General features: G+C 34.6%; 1 protein-coding gene across 1 annotated transcript in view; it reads left to right on the top strand.

Moving 5' to 3' along the window:
• The first annotated feature begins 1487 nt into the window (after positions 1-1487).
• The window catches only part of LOC149920154 (uncharacterized), a 73460-nt gene continuing 52278 nt past the window's right edge, over positions 1488-22669 (top strand). Inside the window, exon 1 of the mRNA XM_090144263.1 lies at positions 1488-1897. Within this exon, the coding sequence (XP_090000389.1) occupies positions 1488-1897 (410 nt within the window). The remainder of the gene's footprint in view (positions 1898-22669) is intronic.

Here is a 22669-nt window from a genome sequence, read left to right as displayed (position 1 = left end):
GTTGCTTTAATTCAAATCAGAACAATTTTAATATTTTGAAATTCTTTAGTTAGACTTCATTAATTTATAGAACTGAAGAAATTCCATAGTATTAAAAATATGGGGATGTAACAAAATACAAAGCATGATGTTGTATAACATAGTACAACTGTTCCTTTTGCTGTAAAACAAATCAGAAAGATATGAACAACTATGGGAAAATATGACCTATTAGGCAAAATGTAAGTCTGACGCAAAATTATCCCACAAGTTCTTTTTTTTTTTTTTTTACAACAACAACAACAACAAAAGTAAATAATAATGATCTAGAGGTAAATATTAATCATTTGGAGGTAGCTCATATGCTAGAGTGTTGGAAGGTAAGGAGGTCCATAATACCTGATTGTCACTTAAATACCACTTCTTCCAAGATCCAGATCAGTGCATTCCTAAGAGAAAGATACTGGGGAAAGGTGTCAAGAGGACTGTGTGAATGAGCAAGAAGCTCATGGATAAACTGAAAGGAAAGAAGGAAGTACCTGAAATGTGGGAAAAGAGCCTGTCCAGCTGGGAAGAATATAGGAATTTTGTCAGGACTTGCAGGGATGTAATGAGGAAAGCTAAGGAATTAAACCTTGCAAAGAAGGTAAAGGTTTTTGTTTGTTTGTTTGTTTGTTTGTTTGTTTGTTTTTCTTTTTTTTTGTTTGTTTTAAGTATGCCAGCTGTAAAAGACAAGGGAAAATGCTGGTTCCCTACTAAATGAAGAGGATGCCTTGTTAACAGGGGACACTGAGAAGGCACAGATTCTGAATGCCTTCTTTGCTTCAGTCTTTCATGCTAAAACTAGCCCTCAGGAATCCCAGACCCTGGAGGTAAGAGAGAGAGTCTGGTATAAGGAAGACTTTTCATTGATTGAGGTGGATCTGATCAGAAAGCATGTAGCCAAAATCAACACACACAAATCCATGGGCCCTGATGAAACACACCCATGTGTACTGAGAGAACTGGCAGAAGTAATAGTTGAACCGCCCTCTATCACTTTTGAAAGGTATAAATGGGAGGGGTGCCTGTAAACTGGAAAATAGCTGATGTCTTCAAAAAGGGCAAGAAGGAGGATTTGGGAAACTACAGGCCAGTCAGCCTCACCTCCATCCCTGGAAGGGTGATATAACAACATGTTCTGGATGCCATCTCTAAGCAACTGAAAGAGAAGAAGGTTGTCAGGACCAGTCAGTACAGATTTACCAAAGGGATATCATGCTTGACCAATCCGATAGCTTGCTATATTGCCATCACTAGCTGGGTAAATGAGGGGAGAGCAGTGGATGCTGAGTACCTTGGTTTCAGCAAGGCATTTGACACCATCTCCCACAAAATCCTTGTTATGAAAGTTAGAAAATGTGGGACAGATGAGTGGATGGTGAGGTGGATTGAGAAGTGACTAACTGTCAGAGCTCAGAGGGCTGTCATCAGCAGTGCAGAGTCTGATTGAAGGCCTGTAATTAGCAATGTTCCCAGAGTCAGTGCTGGATCCGGTCTTGTTCATCATCTTCATCAGTGAGTTGGATGAAGGGATTGAGTCCACTCTTAGCAAATTTGCTGATGATATGAAGTTGAGTGGAGTGGCTAATACACTTGAAGGCTGTGCTATCTTTCAACTAGACCTGAACAGACTGAAGAGTTTGGCAGGGAGGAACCTTATGAGGTCTAACAGCAGCAAGTATAGAGTCTTGCACATGGGGAGGAATAACTACACGCATCATCACAAGCTGGAGGATGATTTGCTGGAGACGATTTCTGCTAAGAAGGACCTGGGTGTCCTGGTGGACAATAGATTGGCCATGAGCCAGCAGTGTGCCCTTGTGAGCAAGAAGACCAATGATATCCTGGGGTGCATTAAAAAGAGTATGGCTAGCAGGTCAAGGGAGATTATCCTCCCATTCTTCTCTGCTCTGGTGAGGCTATATTCAGACTACTGTGTCTAGTTCTGGTGTCCCCAGTTAAAACAAGAAAAAAAAAAAAAAAAAAAAAAAAAAGCAAGCAAACAAACAAAAAAAAACCCACACAGGAATCTCCTAGGAGTACAGAAGAAGGCCACAAAGATGATAAAGGACATGGAGCATCTCCCATATGAGGAAAGGCTGAATAACATGGATCTGTTCTGGGGAAAAAGAAGACTGAGGGGGAATCTGGTGTTTATAAATATCTAAAGGGAGGTGGGAGGCAAATGGATGAGGCCAGGCTCTCCCTGTATCACTATTTATGAATGAATAATGGCCTAAAACATGAACATAGGAAGTTCTGTACTAACATCTGGAATTATTCCTTTATGGTAAGGTAACAGAATACTGGAGCAGGTTGCTCAGAGATGTTGTGGAGTCTCCTTCTACAGAAATATTCAAGACCTATCTGGACGCCTACTTGTGTGACATATTGTAGGATATCCGCTACAGCAGATCTCTTGAGATCTCTTCCAACCTCTGCTATTCTGTGATTCTGTAATCTATGGAAAATTTTTTCCCTATAATCATAATCTACACGTGACCAGTGTCCTATATAAAATATGGATCTTTTTTTCCAAGCATCTATTTCAAAGTTTATCATGCTATCTCCATAAGTTTCCAAATCTCTGTATCAAACCCTCCTGAAACACAATCATTATTATACATTTTCAAGGAAATAAAAACATGTATCTGTTCTAAGTTATTTTAATACACTTAAATATTGCAATACTTCACTATTAAGTTGCCCTATAGTCAAGAATGATGGAGAATTTTCTCCCATAAAGAGACCTAAAATCCTGGCTTAAGTTACTTCAAGACTATTGGGTATTATGAAAATAACTACATATTACCACAGACTTACTAAAATCTGGGCAGTAGAAAACAGAGTTTTAATCATCCTAGACTAATTTTTCTGTAAAGTAAATCTAAACATGCAACTGCATTTTACACAAGGAATTGGCACAAAATATTTTTTTTTTTCCTATAAAGCTCTGGGATGAGAGTTAGGTTATTCTTTGTTTGATGGGCTATGTCAGAGTTTATTATGCTATGGAAAAGTTTATTATTTGCCTAGAATCAGGTCATAGACAATGTTTATTGACATAATTTAAAACTGCCCAGTCTTTCCTGATGGTCATAAAGATATATGTAATTATTATATATTAGCATACATTTTTATTCTTTGTGGCACATGAGATAGTTAAAGTATGACATGCATAAAGACAACACAGTACAAATTTTCTGTGGTATAGATATGGAACATTTGCTACATAGTTCTCTGTAACTGTTTATACAAGGTTCTGAACTGCAAAATTTGTGGTATAAGTTTAAATTACATTCAAGCACCCTGGCTACAGAATAGATAGTGAAAGAAAGAAGCCTTGATCACCTTAACCTTAAACTTCCATAGTAAAACTTCTAAAATTTGCATTCAATAAATATCCCTATTACTAGTCTTCTTGTAAGAAAGAAAGACTTGTGCTTACTATAGAAAAAGCAGGGAAGGAGAAGGAAGTCCAAAAAGCCCTGTAAAATCCCTTCAGCACTGGTCAGGATACAAGCTGTTATAACAACAAAAAAAAAAGCCAATATTCTATTTTCTGCCCATATGATAGTTGAATTCAGACTACAGATATTAGGGGGGGGGGGGGGGGGAGTGGAGGGAAGTAATTTTCTTAACATTTCCCTGAACTTTCATATGTAAACTGATCACAGAATCGTAGGATCATACAATAAACCAGGTAGAAAGGGACCTCAGAAGGTCCAGAATCCAAAGCACTAACAGATCTGAGATCAGAACCGGTTTCTCATACAGGTCTTGAAACTTTCAGAGATCTGAGACTGTACAACCTCTCTGGGCAGCCTGCTTCACTGCTTGACTACTGTCATACTGAAAATGTTCTCCTTGTATCTGGTCTGAACCTCTTTTAACTTATGCTTGTTGCTCACTATGCATTGTTGTGAACAGCTTGGACTGATTTCCTTGATGACCTCTTTCTTGGTACTGATAGGCTAGCTTACAGTAAATTTTCAGTTCTGATATCAAGATGTGTAGTGAAATCCATTAACAATATATTTGTTGTTGAAATAATGGGAATGATGGCTAAATGGGAGCATGTTTTTACTCCTCTGTCACTTTACTATCAATCTTTACACTGAATATACTTTTTCTAATATATTTTCCACAATTAAATGGATATGATGCTTAATAGAATAATAAAAGAACATATTAGAGGTCATACCAGGTCAGCCAAGTATTCTGAGTCACATTGTGGTTAAAAGAAGATACTTGTGGAAAAAATACAGTCAGCATGCACATTTCACATTTCATTTCTCAAGTATTCATCTATTCCCCAACTGTTCTCAGCTTAGAGGCTTCCTCAGACGATATTCTTCTACGCCCTTTTATATCTCCTAAATATTATCAGTCTCATTTATGTCGCAGGTAAATTTGTAACATTCACAGAACTCAGCAGCAAGTGAATCTACTGAACAAAGACATGCTACTGAAAAAGATGTATGTTCTACTTTTTATTATTATTGTTGTTGTCTGGTGTGACTAATGAGGTTCAGGTACTTATTTTTAGACTGGAAGAGTATATTAACTGTTGATCCTCATCCACCCTATCAAAGCAGCATGAAGCTGCATCAGAGAACAGTTCAAGTTTGATGTCAGGAAAACGTTCCTCATTGAGAGGGCGATTGGGCACTGAAACAGGCTCCTTGGGGAGCCACTAAGACACCAGAGTTCAAGAAGTTTTTATACAATACTCTCAGAAATATGTTTTTATTTTATACAGTACTCTCAGAAATATGTTTTTATTTTAGGTGATTCTGTGTAGATCTAGGAGTTGAATTCAATAATCCTTGAGGATCCCTTCCAACTCAAAACAATCTATGATTCTATGACTCCTACTTCCCTTCTTTCCCTCTAATTGCGCAGGTGGATGAGGAATGGAGGTTGCAATATGTTCATAACAGTTTATCTTCATTCTTAAACTTTCCTCCTCAAACGTGGATCCTCTCCGTGGTTGCAGGGGAATCTCTCTTCTGGCACATGGAGTGCTCATTCCTACACCTTCTTAACTTCATGGTTTCTGCTGAACTGCTTCTCACACTTTTTTCTTTGTTGATTGTGAAGTGCTTTGCCCTTTCTTAAGTACATTTTCTCTGAGAAACAACTGTCTTGGCTGCTGGGTCCAGCTGTACCCTGCTATGCAGCATACAGGTAGAGACAGAATGTTATCCAACTTAGATCACTATTTTAACATAAATATACTTCTAAATAGATTACAAACATAATATAACTAGTGAAAACAGTCACACTCTGTATTAGATTCAAAGTATTTTACAAGAAATCACTTCTGATACACTTTTCAGTTCTTATTTCAAATTTGTTCTCACAGTTTAGTTTCAGGAATAACAGACATTCTGTTTGTTAAATCTAAGATATTGAGGTGAACAGCTATTTTCAAGTAGAAAATATGAGATAGAAATATATATTGTATGATTATTTTATGTGATATACTTTTTTAATATGTTCCATGAAGTCAATATGGTGTTTTAACAGCATTTTTTTTTCCAAGTAAACAATTAATTTATATGCAATGCACTCATTAAAAAAGAAATTTCCCAGTATTCCCATGTAAGTGTTCACAATTTTTCGTAATCCCCAGTTTGGAAAGCACTTTTGTGTCCAGTACAATGTGTATGTATTTCATCATATATACATGTTTTATTCTCTAGAACCTGCCCTCAGAACTAATTCACTGATGGCTTAGATGTCCATATCTGTCCTTTGTGTTGAATACAAAAAGATTTTTGAAGTAATTATTTTCATACTTTTTGTCTTGTTATAAGATTCATCAGGGTGTTCCACTGACAAAGTGGAACTAATTAGAAACTGTGTAAAGTACTAACTCAGTGAGTATATCTTATAGAAGGAACAGGTTGATCTAAGATAAGATACTTATTTAAGGTGTATCTTCTTTATCTTTACATTCTCTTCTAGAAGCTAAGAATGAAGAAGGAAAATAGGTAGTAATTTATTTGCAGTGAACTACAACTAATTCCATATTATTTTAGTGAAGGGAAGAATAATCTCACACACAACACCCTCAAATATAACGTAGTATAATTCTGACTAAAATGTTGACTATGTAGTTACTAAGCTTATTTTCAGTGGTTACAGGTGATGTGATAAGAATAAATAGGTGCATGCTAAAACACAGGAGATTACATCTGAATGTCAGGGAACACTTCTTTACTGTTCAGATGACCAAGTATTGACACAGATGTCCCGGAGAGGTTGTGGACTCTCCTCCCCTGAGATATTCACAAGCAAGTCCTGGGTGACCTGCTGTAGGTGGGAGGTAGTCCTGCTTGAGCAGGGTTGTTGGAACTCTAAAAACCCCTTCCAATCTCTACCATTGTTATTCTACAATTAAAGCCTGTGTGATATCACTATTTTTTTATTTTTTTATTTTTTTTTACTTATTTATTTGTTTTGGTAGGTATATAGTGCCATCCAGGTTCCTGTTTTTCTTTCATTTTTGTTTTTGAGTGATTTTCTTTGCAATTTGATTTTCTCTGTCTGAATAGCTTGTAAAATTTAGAAGCAGAAAAATATTGGCATGTTGCCTGAAACACATTCCTTCTACATAGTAAGGGGAAGCAAGACAAAATTATTTCATTTTTTGGATGTCTCTCAAATCTAAATAATGACAAGGAGTTAAGGAGATGGCAAAGATATGTAAATGACTTTTTGAAGTGAGTATATCTGAAGAATATCCTCTTTTCAAAACAGGAACAAGCAATAGGATTGTGATGTACGTAGGAGGAAAAAAGCGCAGAAAAGAATGTACAGTAGCTGTACTAATTCTCAATTATTAATTCATTTCAAATACAGTGTTTCCAGATAATTCAAGGCACATTTGGGAATTCAAATATTCATCAAAATTTGTCTCACATACCATCAAACAATACTGTTACTGTCCTCTTCCTTGTTCTCTGTATCTTGGCAGTCTTTTAAAGATACCAAGCAGCAGATGAGCTGCATCAAAGTCTGCTGAGGTCAGTACGAAACTTCTGACAGTCTCCAGAAGAAATGAAATAGGGAAACACAAAGGCAAAAGAGGTTGAAAGGATAGAGATCAGAGAAAATTAATTTCTCGTCCAAAATATTCTATCTTTTGATGATTTGCTTAAAGAATTTGTAGATTCAGAGAGAGTAATCATATTTGTGTGGTAAATGGTTGTGTGTAGGATTTTCTTCTACAGATATGTCATCTTACCAAGGCAAACATAGTTCTCAATTCTATAATACACTGTGACAACAAATTCTGTAGTCAAACAGTTTGAAACTGATGTTTGATTGATTTCTATTATGTCTCTGTACTGAATAGTTTTATGCTCAACAAATACTTTTTTTTCCCTCCATTTGATTTATAAGAATATATGAATTGTTATACCTTCATCTCTTACCTTAAATAATAATAATAATAATAATAATAATAATAATAATAATAATAATTGGAATAAATTTTAAAATTTGAAGAAATCTTGGCATGAAATCTTAACTTTTACTAGGATATTTGCTTTTGAAAACATTCATTCAGTGATTTTGATGAAGCTGACTAGAGTTGATCACAAACACAATTTTTTAGTATCATTGTAGATAAAGGTCTTACAGTTAATAACAAAATATATTTTTAAAATGAATTCTTGTTGCATAGCATTATCATATATGCATGCATACTCATGATGAGTAAGATACTGTACAGACTAATATGTAAGATAAGATCTTTTTCAGAGTTGTGCATGTCACCCTTTAACTTGTTTGACAAATATTATTAACAAACTCTTCTATTTAAACATCTAGAAAAACGTTAATGCTAAATCTTACTTTTCCTGAAATATATACAACAATTTCTGCTCATTTTAACTGAAGGCAAAAGTTGCAAATGCATTTTGTTTTTACAGAAGAATTAATGTGTACATAAATATTCATAGATGTTTAAGTGCTCTGACAGATTAGTCCATAGCAGAATTTTCCAGCCTTTAGGAGGAAGGGGATGACTTAAGTATTAAACTGTTATTCTTCATGTAATAACTCCATAAAGAAATCTTGTTTGCAGAAATTTATGTTCAATACATTTTCAATATTTTTTCTATTTTATTAAATGTTTTTCCCTAATAATATTTGAATAATTGCAAATAGTTAAATTTTCCCAGAGTTAAATTTTCCTGCAAATTTGAAAATAATATAAATTAAATCATCTAGCAATTTCCTTTTGCTCAGGTTTTTTTTTCTTTTTTTTTTTTTCTTTTTCTTTTTTTTTTTTTTTTCCACTTTTGTAATCTTTTGTAAGCAGGTTGTCTACAAAATAGATTTTTTTTTCATTACCACCATCTAGTCTGTCAAAATTTTTATTTCTAAACAACTCTTTTAATCGCTTTGGGCTTCCATGGAAGATTCTTTATTACAATAATAAAATATCCTTTCAGTTGTAACTTTTCTTGTTCTGGTATATCCTGAGAGAATTACATATAATTGTTAGTGGATGCAGCACCAAAATAAATTGTAATATATATTTTCACCATTAACTACAAAAAATATATATATACACAACTTTTGTAAATTTTATTTTAGTCGCATTTTTCAGCTCTTTTTAGATGTTTTTATGTCCCAACTACATAAATAATTACAGATAATCTAGAACCAATCGATGTCTTTACCTTTTCAACTTGCTTTTTTTTTGTTTTAGCTTCTAAGTGCATAATGGTGTGTTCAACATACCTATAAAATTTTACTCAGATATAGACTGTTATGCGTCATGGTTTTGTTATTTTACTACTCTTTTTCTTTCTTTTTCTTCTTCTTCTTTTTTTTTTTTTTTTTTTTTTTTTTTTTCGTATTCTGAAATGTGAATGAAACATCAAGTAGATAAATTCAACAAGACAGAAGCAATAAATAAATGTTGCATTCAACTTTTGCATGAGCCACATAAAAGAGGAACCTGTACCTGTGTATAGTACAATAAAACTGACAACCTAGATAAGCTGAAATATTTTGAAGTATGATAACATAAACTTAGAAGTCAGTTTACACAAGAGTTTTCCACATTTTTTCTTAAAATAAATTTGATTTTTTTTGTGTGTTGTTAAAATATTCATGGCTCCTGTATTCTTACAAAGATTTAATTTTTGTGCATTAAAATTATTTTTGTTTTCATTCCTTTATATGTATATATAACCTTTGTATTTCTTTGTTTGCTCAACTATGAAAACTTAGGGTTTTCATTCAAGTTAGGAAAATAATATTATGAAAAAAAAACTGAATTATTGAACTACTCTTGGCATCAACAATTCATAGACGCTTCCACAGAGTTACAAACAATCTTTTTTTTTTTTTTTTAGTAGTCTCTGCTGTAACTGTACAGTCATTGTTAGAATGAAAATATGCACTGGGAGGAAGATAAGGAGCAGAAATTACACCAAAATCAGTAAAAATAAACATGATTTCATCTTTTTACTGCACATTTCTCTCACACAAATTGAAGAGTACTTGTGATCTGAAATGTGGTTAAGTTGTCAAAAATTAGTAATACAATAAAACTGTTACTAGAGTTCTAATACTGAAGTCTATCTACCTGACTGTGGAGCCCTGATAGGAATACTTTAAGAATGAAACTGTGAAAGGCTGAGGGCCACTGCACAAATTGAGATCAAAGGATTTGCTTTTATCCACTTCAGACTTCAATCAGAATGAAAGTTTAAAAGGCACCTTAGAATTTAGCTTGCCTTTAACGCTAAGGTCTAGATGAAGGTAACAAATAAGCAGCTTAAATTAGTAGCAGGTAGATACATTTTTTCTCAAAAATATATTTGATATTTCTGTTGAAAGAAAGCTTTCAGAATGAAATCCGAGTTTAGACAACATTAAAAATTATGCAATTTCAGGCAATGTGTGAATTTACAAGAATTGCAGCATATATAGGATTTCTTAAAGTGAAAATAAGCATCTCTATATGAACCACTGGACGCATAATTAAAACAGATTCAATACAGTAGAAACTTACAAGTGGGCTTACCTGATTATATGTAGATATGCTGTTCCTTTAAAATTAAAGAGATAAATAAACACTTCTATAATCCAAGATAACTCATGTGAAAACTCTTGCCCGAATTCTCTTTCCTCCTAGAAAAATTCTCTACTTCCACCAACTTTGGAGAAGGAAGTCTTTGTACACTTGTATATTGCAGAAGCTCGTGGACATGAAACACACAATATACCATGTAAAATAGAGTCCAAGTAGATGATGCCAAATTCTACATTAGGACTTGTTATAATTATCTATTTATACTCTATTCTCTCTCACACAATATATTTTAAAGTTTTTTTGTCTAATAGGACATTCTCAGCCTCCCATAAGTGTTTTGGTGCCAATGATAACTAACTAATATTATAATCTTTGATTAAAATAATGATAATAATAATGATAGTTTGTAGGAAATGACAAAAAGAATATAAGAGCTGCATTGCTTTGTGTACTCTAACCTACAGATTATTGAATATCACATAGCTGTGGTAGTGAGCGTAGTTCACTTCTATTTCACTTTCTACTTTTGTATTTTTGTTCATGAAACAAAATTTGAAAAACTGAGAAAAGATAACGAGTACCTAATGTGATTTTTTTTTTTTTTCTTTTCAAAACATATTGCAAAGATAAATAATTAAGGGAAATAATTGGGAAGCACAAACTTGGATTTTCAAGTATTTTCTAATGCAGACATTTTATACTTCCTTGGAAAATAAGCGGCTTGTAACTCCTATTTACAGAATGAAAATTATAGTATTTTCTTATAGCACTGATTTATAAAGATCTGGAGGATTGTTTTCAGTAGGATATAATAATAATGCTTTCAGTGGAAGGCTCCCAGTGAATTAAGTGGCTAAAAAAGAGTTGTTCTTTTTCCTCAGAAAAAGCCTGAGAAACAAATTATGAGTGGGAAATTATGTGAGGGAACACTGATGCTAATGAAAATAACATATATAGTATGTTTTCTTTTCCTGTTTTAAGTTGATTTACATCTTTGTCTTCCATATGTATTTCTATTACATATATGCTGATGTATGCACATGTAAATTACATATATAATGTGAAATGTATCTTATATGGTGTTACTCCTTTCCTTGATTTCAGATATCATCATTCTTCAAAACAGATAAATAACTTAAAATCACAAAATTATTCGGGGGGAAACAAAACAAAACAAAACAAAAAAACAGTTCACAAGTCACTGACTCACAAAGAAAATCTTTTCCTGATGGCATATTTCTGGCAGTCTCAGAAGTTAAAGTCTAAACAATTTATCCACTCCTAGAGATTGTCCTTAAACATGCAGAAAAAAAAATGTATTTTGTTACTTATAGAAATTGTAAATTGCATCAGGAAACTTCTAACCACAATTTCAGTGTTCCTACCTGGCAGTACTCAGTTTGCCAACTTTTGTCCAAACTGAATTATGGGTCAATCAGAAATAACTTTTTTTTTTTTCTTTTTTCTTCTTTTTTTCTCTTGAATAACAGTACTTCAAAAGCACAGAGCTGGAGTCATCATATAATCCCTAGCGACATTATAATACGCCCCCATACCTGGGAGTACTGGTCGATGTTCAGTTGAACATAAACCACCAGAATGCCTAGGTGGCCAAGAAGGCCAATGGCATCCTGACTTGTATCAAAAATGGTGTTGCTAGCAGGAGCAGGGAAGTAGTTGTACCTCTGTACTCAGCACTGGTGAGGCTGCAACTTGAGTACTGTGTTCAATTTGGACACCTAAATGCAAGAAAGACATCAAGGCCCAATAGTGTGTCCAGAGAAGGGCAACAAAGCTGGTGAGGGGTCAGGAGCACAGGCCTTATGAGGAGTGGCTGAGGGAGCTTGGATTGTTCAATTTGGCTCAAGGGAGACCTTATTGCTCACTATAACTACATGAAAGGAGGTTGTAGAGATGTTGGGGTCAGCCTCTTCTGTTGGGTAACTACCAAAAAGACTAGAGAGAATGGCCTCAAGATGCCCCAGGGGAGTTTCAGGCTGGAGGTGAGGAAATACTTCTTCTCTGAAAGAGTCATCATGCACTGGAATGGGCTGCACAGGGAGGTAGTCACCAACCCTGGAGGTGTTCAAGGAATGCTAGAACGTTGTGTTGAGGGTCATGGTTTAGTGAGATCTATTGGTGATAGGTATACGGTTGGACTGGATGACCTTGTAGGTGTTTTCCAATCTTGGAGAGTCTATGACAGATTGAAATAAAATTACTCCTTGTGCACAGGGGAATAAGAAAAAGCCCTCAGGTCATACATCTTTGTTTGTTTGACTGATTGGAGAGAAGGAGAGGGAAGCTTGAGACATGGACTCTCGTCTTGCCAGAGTTGAAGTTTACATTTCAGTTTATTTCCAGGTGAAAGGAAAATGAGGTTCATCTTACACTTATTCTATGATGCTCCTACAGTCATATTCAGTTCTATGAAGAAATGTGCTTCCAGATAAAAACTCAACATATACCAAATGGAGTCTTCATTTTTTTTTTTTTTTTTTTTTTTCAGCAGCATTACAATAGTTTGTGTCTTCAGCGTTTTTTATTCAAAAGCTAGCTGGGATATTAGGAGTTTTAATATCTGACTCATTTGTTGCTAAGAGATTTAACATGACTAAAGCTAAATCATAGCTTATTTGTATTTTATAGATAGCAGAAATGGTATTTGAATGAATTATACTGTGTTGGAAAAAAAAAAAAAAATATATATATATATATATATATATAAGAAGTATGTTCTAATTCTGTCATGATCGTAGAATCATAGAATGATCTGGATTGGAAAAGACCTTAAAAATCATCTAGTTCCAACCTCCTGCCATGAGGAGGGTTACCACCCACTAGATCATGCTGTTCAGAGCCCCACCCAACCTGTCCTCTTCAGGGATGGGGCATCTGTAATTCTCTGAACAGATATGTGATTATTATTTAGTTTTGTGATTTGTTGCATTATGTTTCTGTGATAGCAATTAGAACATCATTTGCTAATTTCACAGTGGCTTCCAAATTCTCTTGCCTATTTCCCATGCTGTGTGTACTGGTATTAGAAGCATTACAGCTGGGTCATCAGTCCCCAGTTCTTTCCTAGATGAACCTGCCGAAAATCCTCCGGAACAAATCTGAGGCTTTCCCCTGCTGCATTTTAAAGTGGCACTGTACCTTGGATCTTCTCCATCACTCAGCAGCACACCTTTTTCCCCCATCAAATCTAGTTTAAAGGTGATAAGACCAACCAGCTCCTGATCCCTTTGACATGTTCCCTAAGGGCATAAAGTCTTCATTAATACTTTATAATTTCCAGTTGCAGCCTCCTCTGACTCGGATTGAAAGAGCAGGGAAAGATAGTAGTCCTCCAGCTTTATCATATCTGGTAGCCTCATCCTGTTGTCCCAAACGTGGGCTACTGGCAGGCAGCAAACATCACTAGAGAGATTATCCAGGCAGCAAATGGAAGCCTCAGTGCCCCTCAGCATGGAGTCCTAGTTAAAAATACCCTCTATTTATTTATTTATTTATTTATTTATTTATTTATTTATTTATTTATTTATTTATTTATTTATTTATTTATTTATTTGGGGGGGGGGAGGGGACAACAGAAGATTGGTAATTAGAGAGTTGTAGTTGCCAAATACATCTTGACAACAGAGACTAGATTAATGTGGAAGAGATCAGGTCTTGTATGGAAATGATAGATGATAAAACAAAAAGATGCTGAAAGCTAGAAAATATAATTTTTTGCTATATAAACTAATACTTTCATTCAGCATTATGAAGTTTTACTGAATTTTACCTGGAGAAAAAATTGCTGTAGGTAAGAAGAGGGTGGTGAGTGCCACAGAATTTGTTGAGAAAAACAAAGAACAGTGAAAATATGAAGAAGTGCATCTGGAAAAACAACAGAGAATAAAGAAATGTGGTGGCCTATATCTAGCTTAAACATGAAAAGAATGTCACAAGACACAGCCCTGAAATATTTCAATTAAGAATCTAAAAACAGTTCTGAATTTGATAAGTTGAAATTAGATAGATATTGAGATTGTTGCTGAAATCCATAGCAAATAATGCTATGAATTTTAATAACAGTTTTTGTTGTTTCAGGACTTGATACGATATGCTTATCATTCTATTTTAATTAGAGATATCATCAGGGAATAATATTCTCCACACAAAGTCATTGTTTTGCAAAATTTATGTGTATGGCACAAAACAAAATCAGTCTGTGGTGTGTTAAATTTGACTGGCTGCCATACATCCACCAAACCATTCTCTTACTCTCCCTCCTCAACAGGGTAGGAGGAGAAAATAAAAGCTTGTGGGTCAACGTAGAGAAAGGGAGTTAATTTAGCAATTAGCATCATAAGCAAAACAGACTTAACTTGGGGAAAATTTGCTTAATTAAGTGCCAATTAAAATAATCTGGATAGTCAGAATCAAGGCTAAAGCTAAAGATATGTTCTGTCCTTTTTTTCCAAGCTCAAATTCACTCATTCATTACTGACTCTTCTGACTTTTCCCTGCACCTCAAGCAGTTTGAAGGAAACAAAAAAATGGGAATTGTCTTCTTAATAGTTCATCATTTGCTCCTCCTTCTTTCTCACATACATATTTTTTCCTGCTCTTGTATGTATCCCTTTCAGACCTCAAGGAATTGACTATTCCAGCATGTCTTACTCAGGGGCTGCAACTCCAGACAGGTTACTGGCTCCTTTGTAAGTTCCTCTCCATGAGGCCTCGGTTCCTTCCAGGATCCTCCTCGTATGTAGGCTTTCCACTAACTACACTTTACCTTGGGGTATGTTCTGTGGCTTTGTGCCTTACACTTGCTGCAATGTGGATATTTCTTGCAATGGGCTGTTGAGATACACAATGTTTCACCACGGTCCACAGGCTGCAGGTGAATTGCCTGGAGCACATCCTTCCCCTCCTTCTCTGACCATGCTATCAGCAGTTTGTTCTCACACCTTTTTTTCCTCACTATTCTTTCTCACTGTTACTTTTTTTTTTCTTTTTTTCTTTTTTTTTTTTTTTTTAATTTTCACTTTCTTAAATGCATTTTCATAGAAATGCCACCATCTTGATCACCAGACTCAGCTGTGTCCTGAGGTGGGTCTGCTGGGGCTATCTGTAGCTGGCTGTATGTGACATGGTGAAGCCTCATGTTTCTTCTAAAAAAAGCCACCACTTTGGTATCCCTCTGTCTACCCCACTGCCAGAATCTTGACACTTATACTTAATACAGAGATAAACCTTGCTTGGTGACTACACTATTTCATGTGTTAAGTATGAATAATTTTTGCAATTGCACTTACCCAGTAGGAACAGATATATATAAACATATTATGCATGCTATGTTTTCCATCCAGTTGCTAAACGGATATTGACTCATTTCATTGTAATATGACATTATTACTTATTTCGTTCATTCTGCAAAATACAGAGCTAGGAGACGCATAGAAAGAGCAAGATACTATTGCACTTCTAATCTGAAACAGAAATGGAACACTGTAAAAAGTATGTCAGCCTCAGGGTATTTTTCTTTGTATGGTGACTTTCTTTATTTGCAGTAATTTTACTTTAAGGGCTAAGCAATCAAACCATATAAAACAAACGGTATTCAAAACAATGTTCATATCAGTGCCTATGAAAATACATGCTTATAGAATAAGAGTCTGCAACAAAGTAAATATAAATTCTTAACACACTTGAGTGAGTCCTGCTGATGTAAAAGGTTGAGCAAAAGCTGGGTAACCCTGAGAACAAATCCCTACTATAATTTTGTCTGTTTATATTTTCTATGTTTTTTGAATTGTGTTTAGTTAGTTAGTTACTTTGTTTTGACAATTATTTTACAAGATTAATAATAATAAAATTACTATTCTTCAGGCTTGTTTTTCATATACTGAGGTTGAAAGGGATTTTTATGACCAAAATAAAACACAAAATTGATGTGAAGCTTCTGTCTGAAATGAAGCTAAGGATTCTTATACCATGCATCTTTTGTCATTTCACAGGTCAAATATATTTTGACTGGTTTAACTCCTCTTTAGAATCCCATTTTAAGAAAAGGCAGTACTTTCCCCTTAAACTGATGCTGAGTTCTTAGAATTAAGAAAACCTAACTATTAGAACTCAAAGTATTTCAAAAGCAAATAGACAGGAATACATCCTGGAAGAAAGAAACTGTAGAATCATAGTCAAAGTCCACATGAAATAATACAGGAAAAATACTTTCCAGAGTCAAAATACAAACACAGAAGTTTCTGCATAAACTAATGCTTTTTTTTTTTTTTGTTTTGTTTTGTTTTGTTTTGTTGCTGTTATTGTTGTTTTTAATGAAATAGTGGTGAAAAACCTCTGTATATCATTAAAGTAAGATATCATGACAGATTTCATTATAAACCAGTAACATAACTTCACCATGGTAAAAACTGTTATATCTGTGCCCTAAGATTGGATAAGGTAAATGTTACAAAAACAACCTCTACACATTCACTCGTCTGGGAGCTGGACCTGATGACACTTGTGAGTTCCTTCCAACTCAGGATATTCTACGATTAGCTAATGATTTCTATGATTTGGATACACAAATTATCATATTTATTCCTTAAAAAAATAGGATGAGTGTTTTGTGCAAAAGGTGGAAATACAGAAAATATTATTCCTACACTAGACTCCATTAATTTCTATTATTACCTTTAAGCGTGTATGTATTTTAATGTTTTCAGTTGTGTGTGAATATGAGTTCTGAGTGGACATTGTTTCTGAAAGTGTTCAGCCACATGCAATTGATTTGAATCTCATACACTTATTTATTATTGGAAAAGCAACATGAGTCTATTTTTATCTCTTTTCTTTAATTCTCTAGTTTCAAAGGTTCTTCTTTTTAACAAAATGATGGTATTACTACAGTCAGTAACTTTTTTTTCCTCCTCCAGATAATACCTTACTTTCTTTGTTATGCCACAAAGTTCAATGTTATACGCTCTGTGATACTGAAGGCAAGATGTATGATTTAAGACAGACTTTATACCATCAGTGGAAGAGTACTATCTGAATATAATGTTTAATTGAATTTAGATTTTTTTTTTTTTCCCCTTATGTTCAATGATAAGTGTTATGCAGATTGATAATGCATTCATTCTATAGTTTCTAAGAAGAACCACAAACATTTAATTTTTTCTTTTTCAACATTCTATACTGTGGCTATTATTTACATGTTCATAGTTAAAAATAAAAAAATAAATAAATAATAAAAAAAGGCTTATTAACTGATCAAAATGATTAATTTATTTAAACTTAGCATTTTTCTCGGCATAAGGGAGGGTGAATTAAATTTGTTGTGAGATGTTACTGAAAATAAAAATAGCTTTCAGAGCTTTCAGACCTATATTTATCCTTTCTAATACCGGTCATCCCATGTAATTGCCTTGGTTAAATTAGCTGATTATGGGCATGCTGTTGTTTATACCAAAATAATCTATAAGTTTACTCAAAAAGTAAGTATTTCTTACCTCACAATTCTATAAAATTCAGAGTTTTAACCAGTTCTAGGAAATACGAAACACACACACACACACAGCATAACAGTTAAAAAAAAATACCCTGTGGATATGTGAATCACCTAATTACTTGTATTATAAAATGTGATCTTTTTTATTTTTCAGTTGTTTTTAAAACGAGTCAGAAGTTCATTTTTCTGTCTAATATTAACATTCATTTTCTTTTATGTTGCATTACTGTTTCTCTGGCAACTGATTTTCACTAATGTACTGCCCACTTTTGCTAGTGGTAAAACTTGTTGTTTTTATTGTTTTGTCTCTTGCCTTTTCTGTTTAATTTTCTCTCATTTCCTTATTTACAGAGGTTATTATTATTAATTTCAAATGCTGTGTGGAATTGTATGATTTCTGCAGAGTTCATAGAATCATAGAATCATAAAATTGCTCAGGTTGGAAAAGACCTTAAGGATCACTGAGTCCAACCACCACCTAACCATACGACTCTAACTAACAACCCTCTGCTAAATCATGTCTCTAAACACCACATCCAAACGGTTTTTAAACACATCCAGGGATGGTGACTTAACCACCTCCCTGGGGAGCCTATTCCAATGCTTAACAACTCTTTCTGTAAAGAAGTTTTTCCTGAAATCCAACCTAAAGTTACCCTGGCACAACTTGTGGCTATTTCCCCTCTTCCTGTCACCTGTCACCAGTGTGAAGAGACCAGCCCCACTCTCTCTGTAAGCAGCTTTCAGATACTGGAAGAGAGCAATAAGGTCTCTCCTCGCCCTCCTCTTTCCCAGTTCCTTCAGTCTCTCCTCATAGGGCATATTCTCCCTTCACATAGTCTCCCTTCACACGCCTCGTTGCCCTTCTTTGGATCTGCTCCAGCACCTCAATGTCCTTTCTGTACTGAGGTGCCCAAAACTAAACACAGTACTCGAGGTAAGGCCTCATCTCTGTTCACAAAAGATGTTTGCCAATCAAACACAGTAGTTTTTAGTTTTTGGACTGGAAACAGATTTTAAAAATTTATTGGAGATCTGAGTTCCAATAATTTAAACTCTTAAATAAGTACTTATTATTGCTAAAACAGTACTTTGTATTGTACTTTAAAATATCTGAGATAATCAAAAGAAATAAAAATTACACTGAAATACTGACAATGAAATTATCTGAAATGTAATACTTATAGCCAGGAGAAAACACAATATAGAAACATGTAGCAGCATTCAGGAGTTAAAGAAAGCAAAGCAATCATCTCCAACACTTGTACTGAGATAGACAAGCAAACAAGAAAACCTTTTTTTTTTTTTTTTCCTCCTGAAGAATTTTGTGGATAACAATAGAAAAAGAAAATAGGAAAAAAAAAAAAAAAATATATATATATATATATATATTTATATTATACTTATTTTCTGTGCCTTAATCCTAGTAGTACTTTACAGATCTGGGACACAGCTAAGCCTTAGGCTTCAGTAAATCTCAGTCTGAACATGTCAAACTGCTCATAAGTGGTATTATGATGCTTCCTTACCAGCTCTGACATACAGGTATTCCATCTACTTTCAAATAAGCTTCTTCCTCTTCCCAGATTATATGTGCTTCAGCGCTTGCACATTCTATATTTAATAATTTCTCTTTTTTTCTTTGTTTAGGTTTTGATAGAAACAAAATTAAACAAACAAAAAAAGAACCAAGTAAACAAAATGAAATTCAGTTTCATATTAATCTTCACAGGAAACAATGTGAAATGTAAAATATTGACTTTTATTTGTAACATAAAAAGCTGAAAGGCAAAAGGGAAGTAGACATATCATATTCCTTCTGATATTTGATAGGATGTATATGTACTATTACTACAGTGTTTCCAAAAGCTTACAGTAAATCTATAAGTTTTAAGTTTAATGTGCATGTTCCTATGATTGAACTTGTATAACAACATAGCTTTGGATCTCTGTTGAGACAGTGGAAAAGGGAGGATAAACAATATAATACTCTCATCAAAATTAAGGCTCTATTTGACTAAATAACAGTTATATTTTTGTATTTTATTTTAGTAGAATTTTAACAAATGCCTTACTTATTGTCTAGTATGAAGAGTAATGATGTATTAGGTATTTTGCACGTAAGCATCACAACCAGAAATAGTGAGGATAGTTCTCCACTGATATTATACTCTACTTAGATCCACTGGTAGATAACTCTCTCACTATTTGTGTTACATCAACTATTATAGAGATGGCTTTTCTTTCTTTTTCTTTTCTCTCTCTCCCTCTCTCTCTCTCTTTTTTTTTTTTTTTTTCTTTTTTTTCCTACATGAAGTTAATGTACCTGTTTAAATTCCAGGTTTCTTTAGTGCACTGCACAATTAAATTTTTAATTTGGAGTTTACCCATCTAAATACTTCAAGTATTAACTTTGGTAACAAGTACATGCTCTAGACAAGGTGAGTTCAGCACAGTGACAAAGTGACACTCTACAAGATCTTTTCTGGAGATATTCATTATTCCTTTGGCAAATGTACTTAGCAAACAGATACTGTACAAAAATAATTGTGAATAATTACTTGATAATGATTGCAGCAACCTAGATAAGAACATTCTGTATTGATGCAGAAAAATTACTATCTGAGATAAAAAGAGCAGAAGAATTTTTTGGCACCTGAATAATTCTGTTCAGTACAGTAGGTAGTGATGTTAGCTACTTTCTATTCACAAGATCATTTCCTAGGTGCTTCTAGATATCAGATAAAACAAAACAAACAACAACAAAAAGTGTTTTGTCCTTCTCTGCCGAGCTCATTCCAGCAGATCAGCCCCTAATCTGTATTGTTGCATGCAGTTCATAATCGCCTGGTGTAGGATTCTGCACTTGCTTTGGTTGAACCACTTCATGTTCCTCTCTATGTCCAACACATCAGCCTGTCCTGTTCTTGCCAATGGGCAGAAAAGCCACTGCTCTCAGCTTCATATCAGCAGAAAACTTGCTGAGGTTGCACTCTTCATCTAAGTCACTGACGAAGCTGCTGAACATGACTGGCTTTTATCAGAAATAGTCTAAGACAAAAGGAGAAGGGAGATCAGCCCCCTGTACTCAGCTCTGGTGAGGCCACATCTTGAGTACTGTGTTCAATTTTTGGCCCCTCATCACAAGAAAGACATTGAGGCCCTGGAGTGTGTCAAGAGAAGTACAAAAAAGCTGGTGAGGGGTCTGGAACACATGTCTTATGAGGAGCAGCTGAGGGAACTGGGATTGAGAAACAGCTTTTACACTTGCACAGTCCATTCAAAATATTGTACGCTATAATATATTACAGAGGAAGTGAGAAGTACATCATCTTATCCCTACGAAAATACATACAAAAATATTCTGTACAAAGTCCATGCAGTTATCACATTCCAAAAAGGTAAGAAGCATTCTGCCTGCTTTTTCTTTAGATTCTTTAGATTTTTTTAATTGTACTATTCTGAACATTATTCTGTTCTTTTAATGCAGATGGTAAATCAGATATCCAATATCACATACGCACATTATAAAATAAAATGCCAGATCGTTAAATATTATCAATTTCTATCTGTAATTAGGTAAATATATATGTATTTTTTGTTAGGAACTATTAGTACTGTAGAAACAATATTTATAGACTTTATGAAGACTGACTGCAACCAAATATTATGCAAATATCATAGAATCATATCATAGAATGATTTGGGTTGGAAGGGACATTTAAGATCATCTAGTTCCAGCCAGCCTTCTGTAGGCAGGGATACCTACCACTAGACCAGGTTGCTCAAAGCCTCCTCCATCCTGGCCTTCAACACCACCACGGAGGGGACATTCACAGCCTCACTGGGCAACCTGTTCCATGGTCTCTACCTTCACAGTAGACAATTTTTTCCTAACATCTAGTCTAAAACTACCCTCTTCCCTCTTCCACCCTAGAGCCATTTCCCCTTGTCCTATTATTACATATTTTTATAAAAAGGGTCATCCCATTTTTCCTGGGCTCCCTTCAGGTTGTGCAAGTCTACTAAAAGTTCTTCCCAGAGACTTCTCCAGGCTGAAGAGTTCCAGCTCTCCCAGTCTGTCCTCGTTGGGGTGGTCTCCAGCTCTCTGATCATCTTTGTGGCCCTCCTCTGGACCTGCTCCAACAACTCCATGTCCTTCTTGTGTTGGAGGCCACAGAACAGGATGCAGTACTCCAGATGGGGTCTTACAAAAGCAGAGAAGATGCGTAGAATCACGTTCCTCGACCTGCTGGTCATGCTTCTCTTGATGCAGCCCAGGATACAGTTTGCCTTCTGCGCTGTAAGTGCAGATTGCCAGTTGAATTTTTAATGGATTGACATGCTCCTATCCGCCTTCTCAAGGCTACTCTCAAGCCATTCACTGCCCAGACTGTATTTGTGCTTGGCATTGCCCAGAGCCAGGTGCACAGCCTTGCCCTTGTCCTTGTTGAACTTCATGAAGTTGCCACTGGCACCTCTCAAGTCTGTCCACGTCTCTCTGGATAGCATACCTTCTTTCTAAAAAAAAAAAAAATTATTATGTATACATTGAAAACTCGTTGATATATACCTGTAAGAGGAAGACCTAAACAACGTGATTATTTTCAATTGTATTTATATATTGTGTAGTTTTCTCATACAACTGTCTCTAAAATAAGTATATGGATATATGTGTTTATATGGCATGGAATGACAAGAGAGGCGTATGTATATATATATGTAAATGTATATTTGTGTATATATTTATGCATAGCATGTGCTTTTTATCTGTATGGCATATATAATTTATATATGTATTATATGCATACATGTATATGTATACATGTGCATATGTAAACATATGTGTGTATGTGTACATATTTATGCATATATTCCATATATATATATTACATATACAAAAGTACACATTTACCTGTAGTCAATTTACCTGTATTCAATTTGTATTTATTAACCAAAAAATAAAACAGCGAAACAACAGCAAAACAGTAAAAATTCCATTAGATTCATGAATGAGAGCATAGAAATTTCTTTCACATTAATCACATATTCTTCATTGAAATATTCAATTTTCC

This window comes from Phasianus colchicus, chromosome 1 (genome assembly GCF_987193195.1).
Source record: "Phasianus colchicus chromosome 1, bPhaCol1.hap1.1, whole genome shotgun sequence".
Lineage (NCBI taxonomy): Eukaryota > Metazoa > Chordata > Aves > Galliformes > Phasianidae > Phasianus > Phasianus colchicus.
The sequence above is the reverse complement of the archived record's forward strand: the minus strand, read 5'-3'. Positions and strand labels throughout refer to the sequence as shown.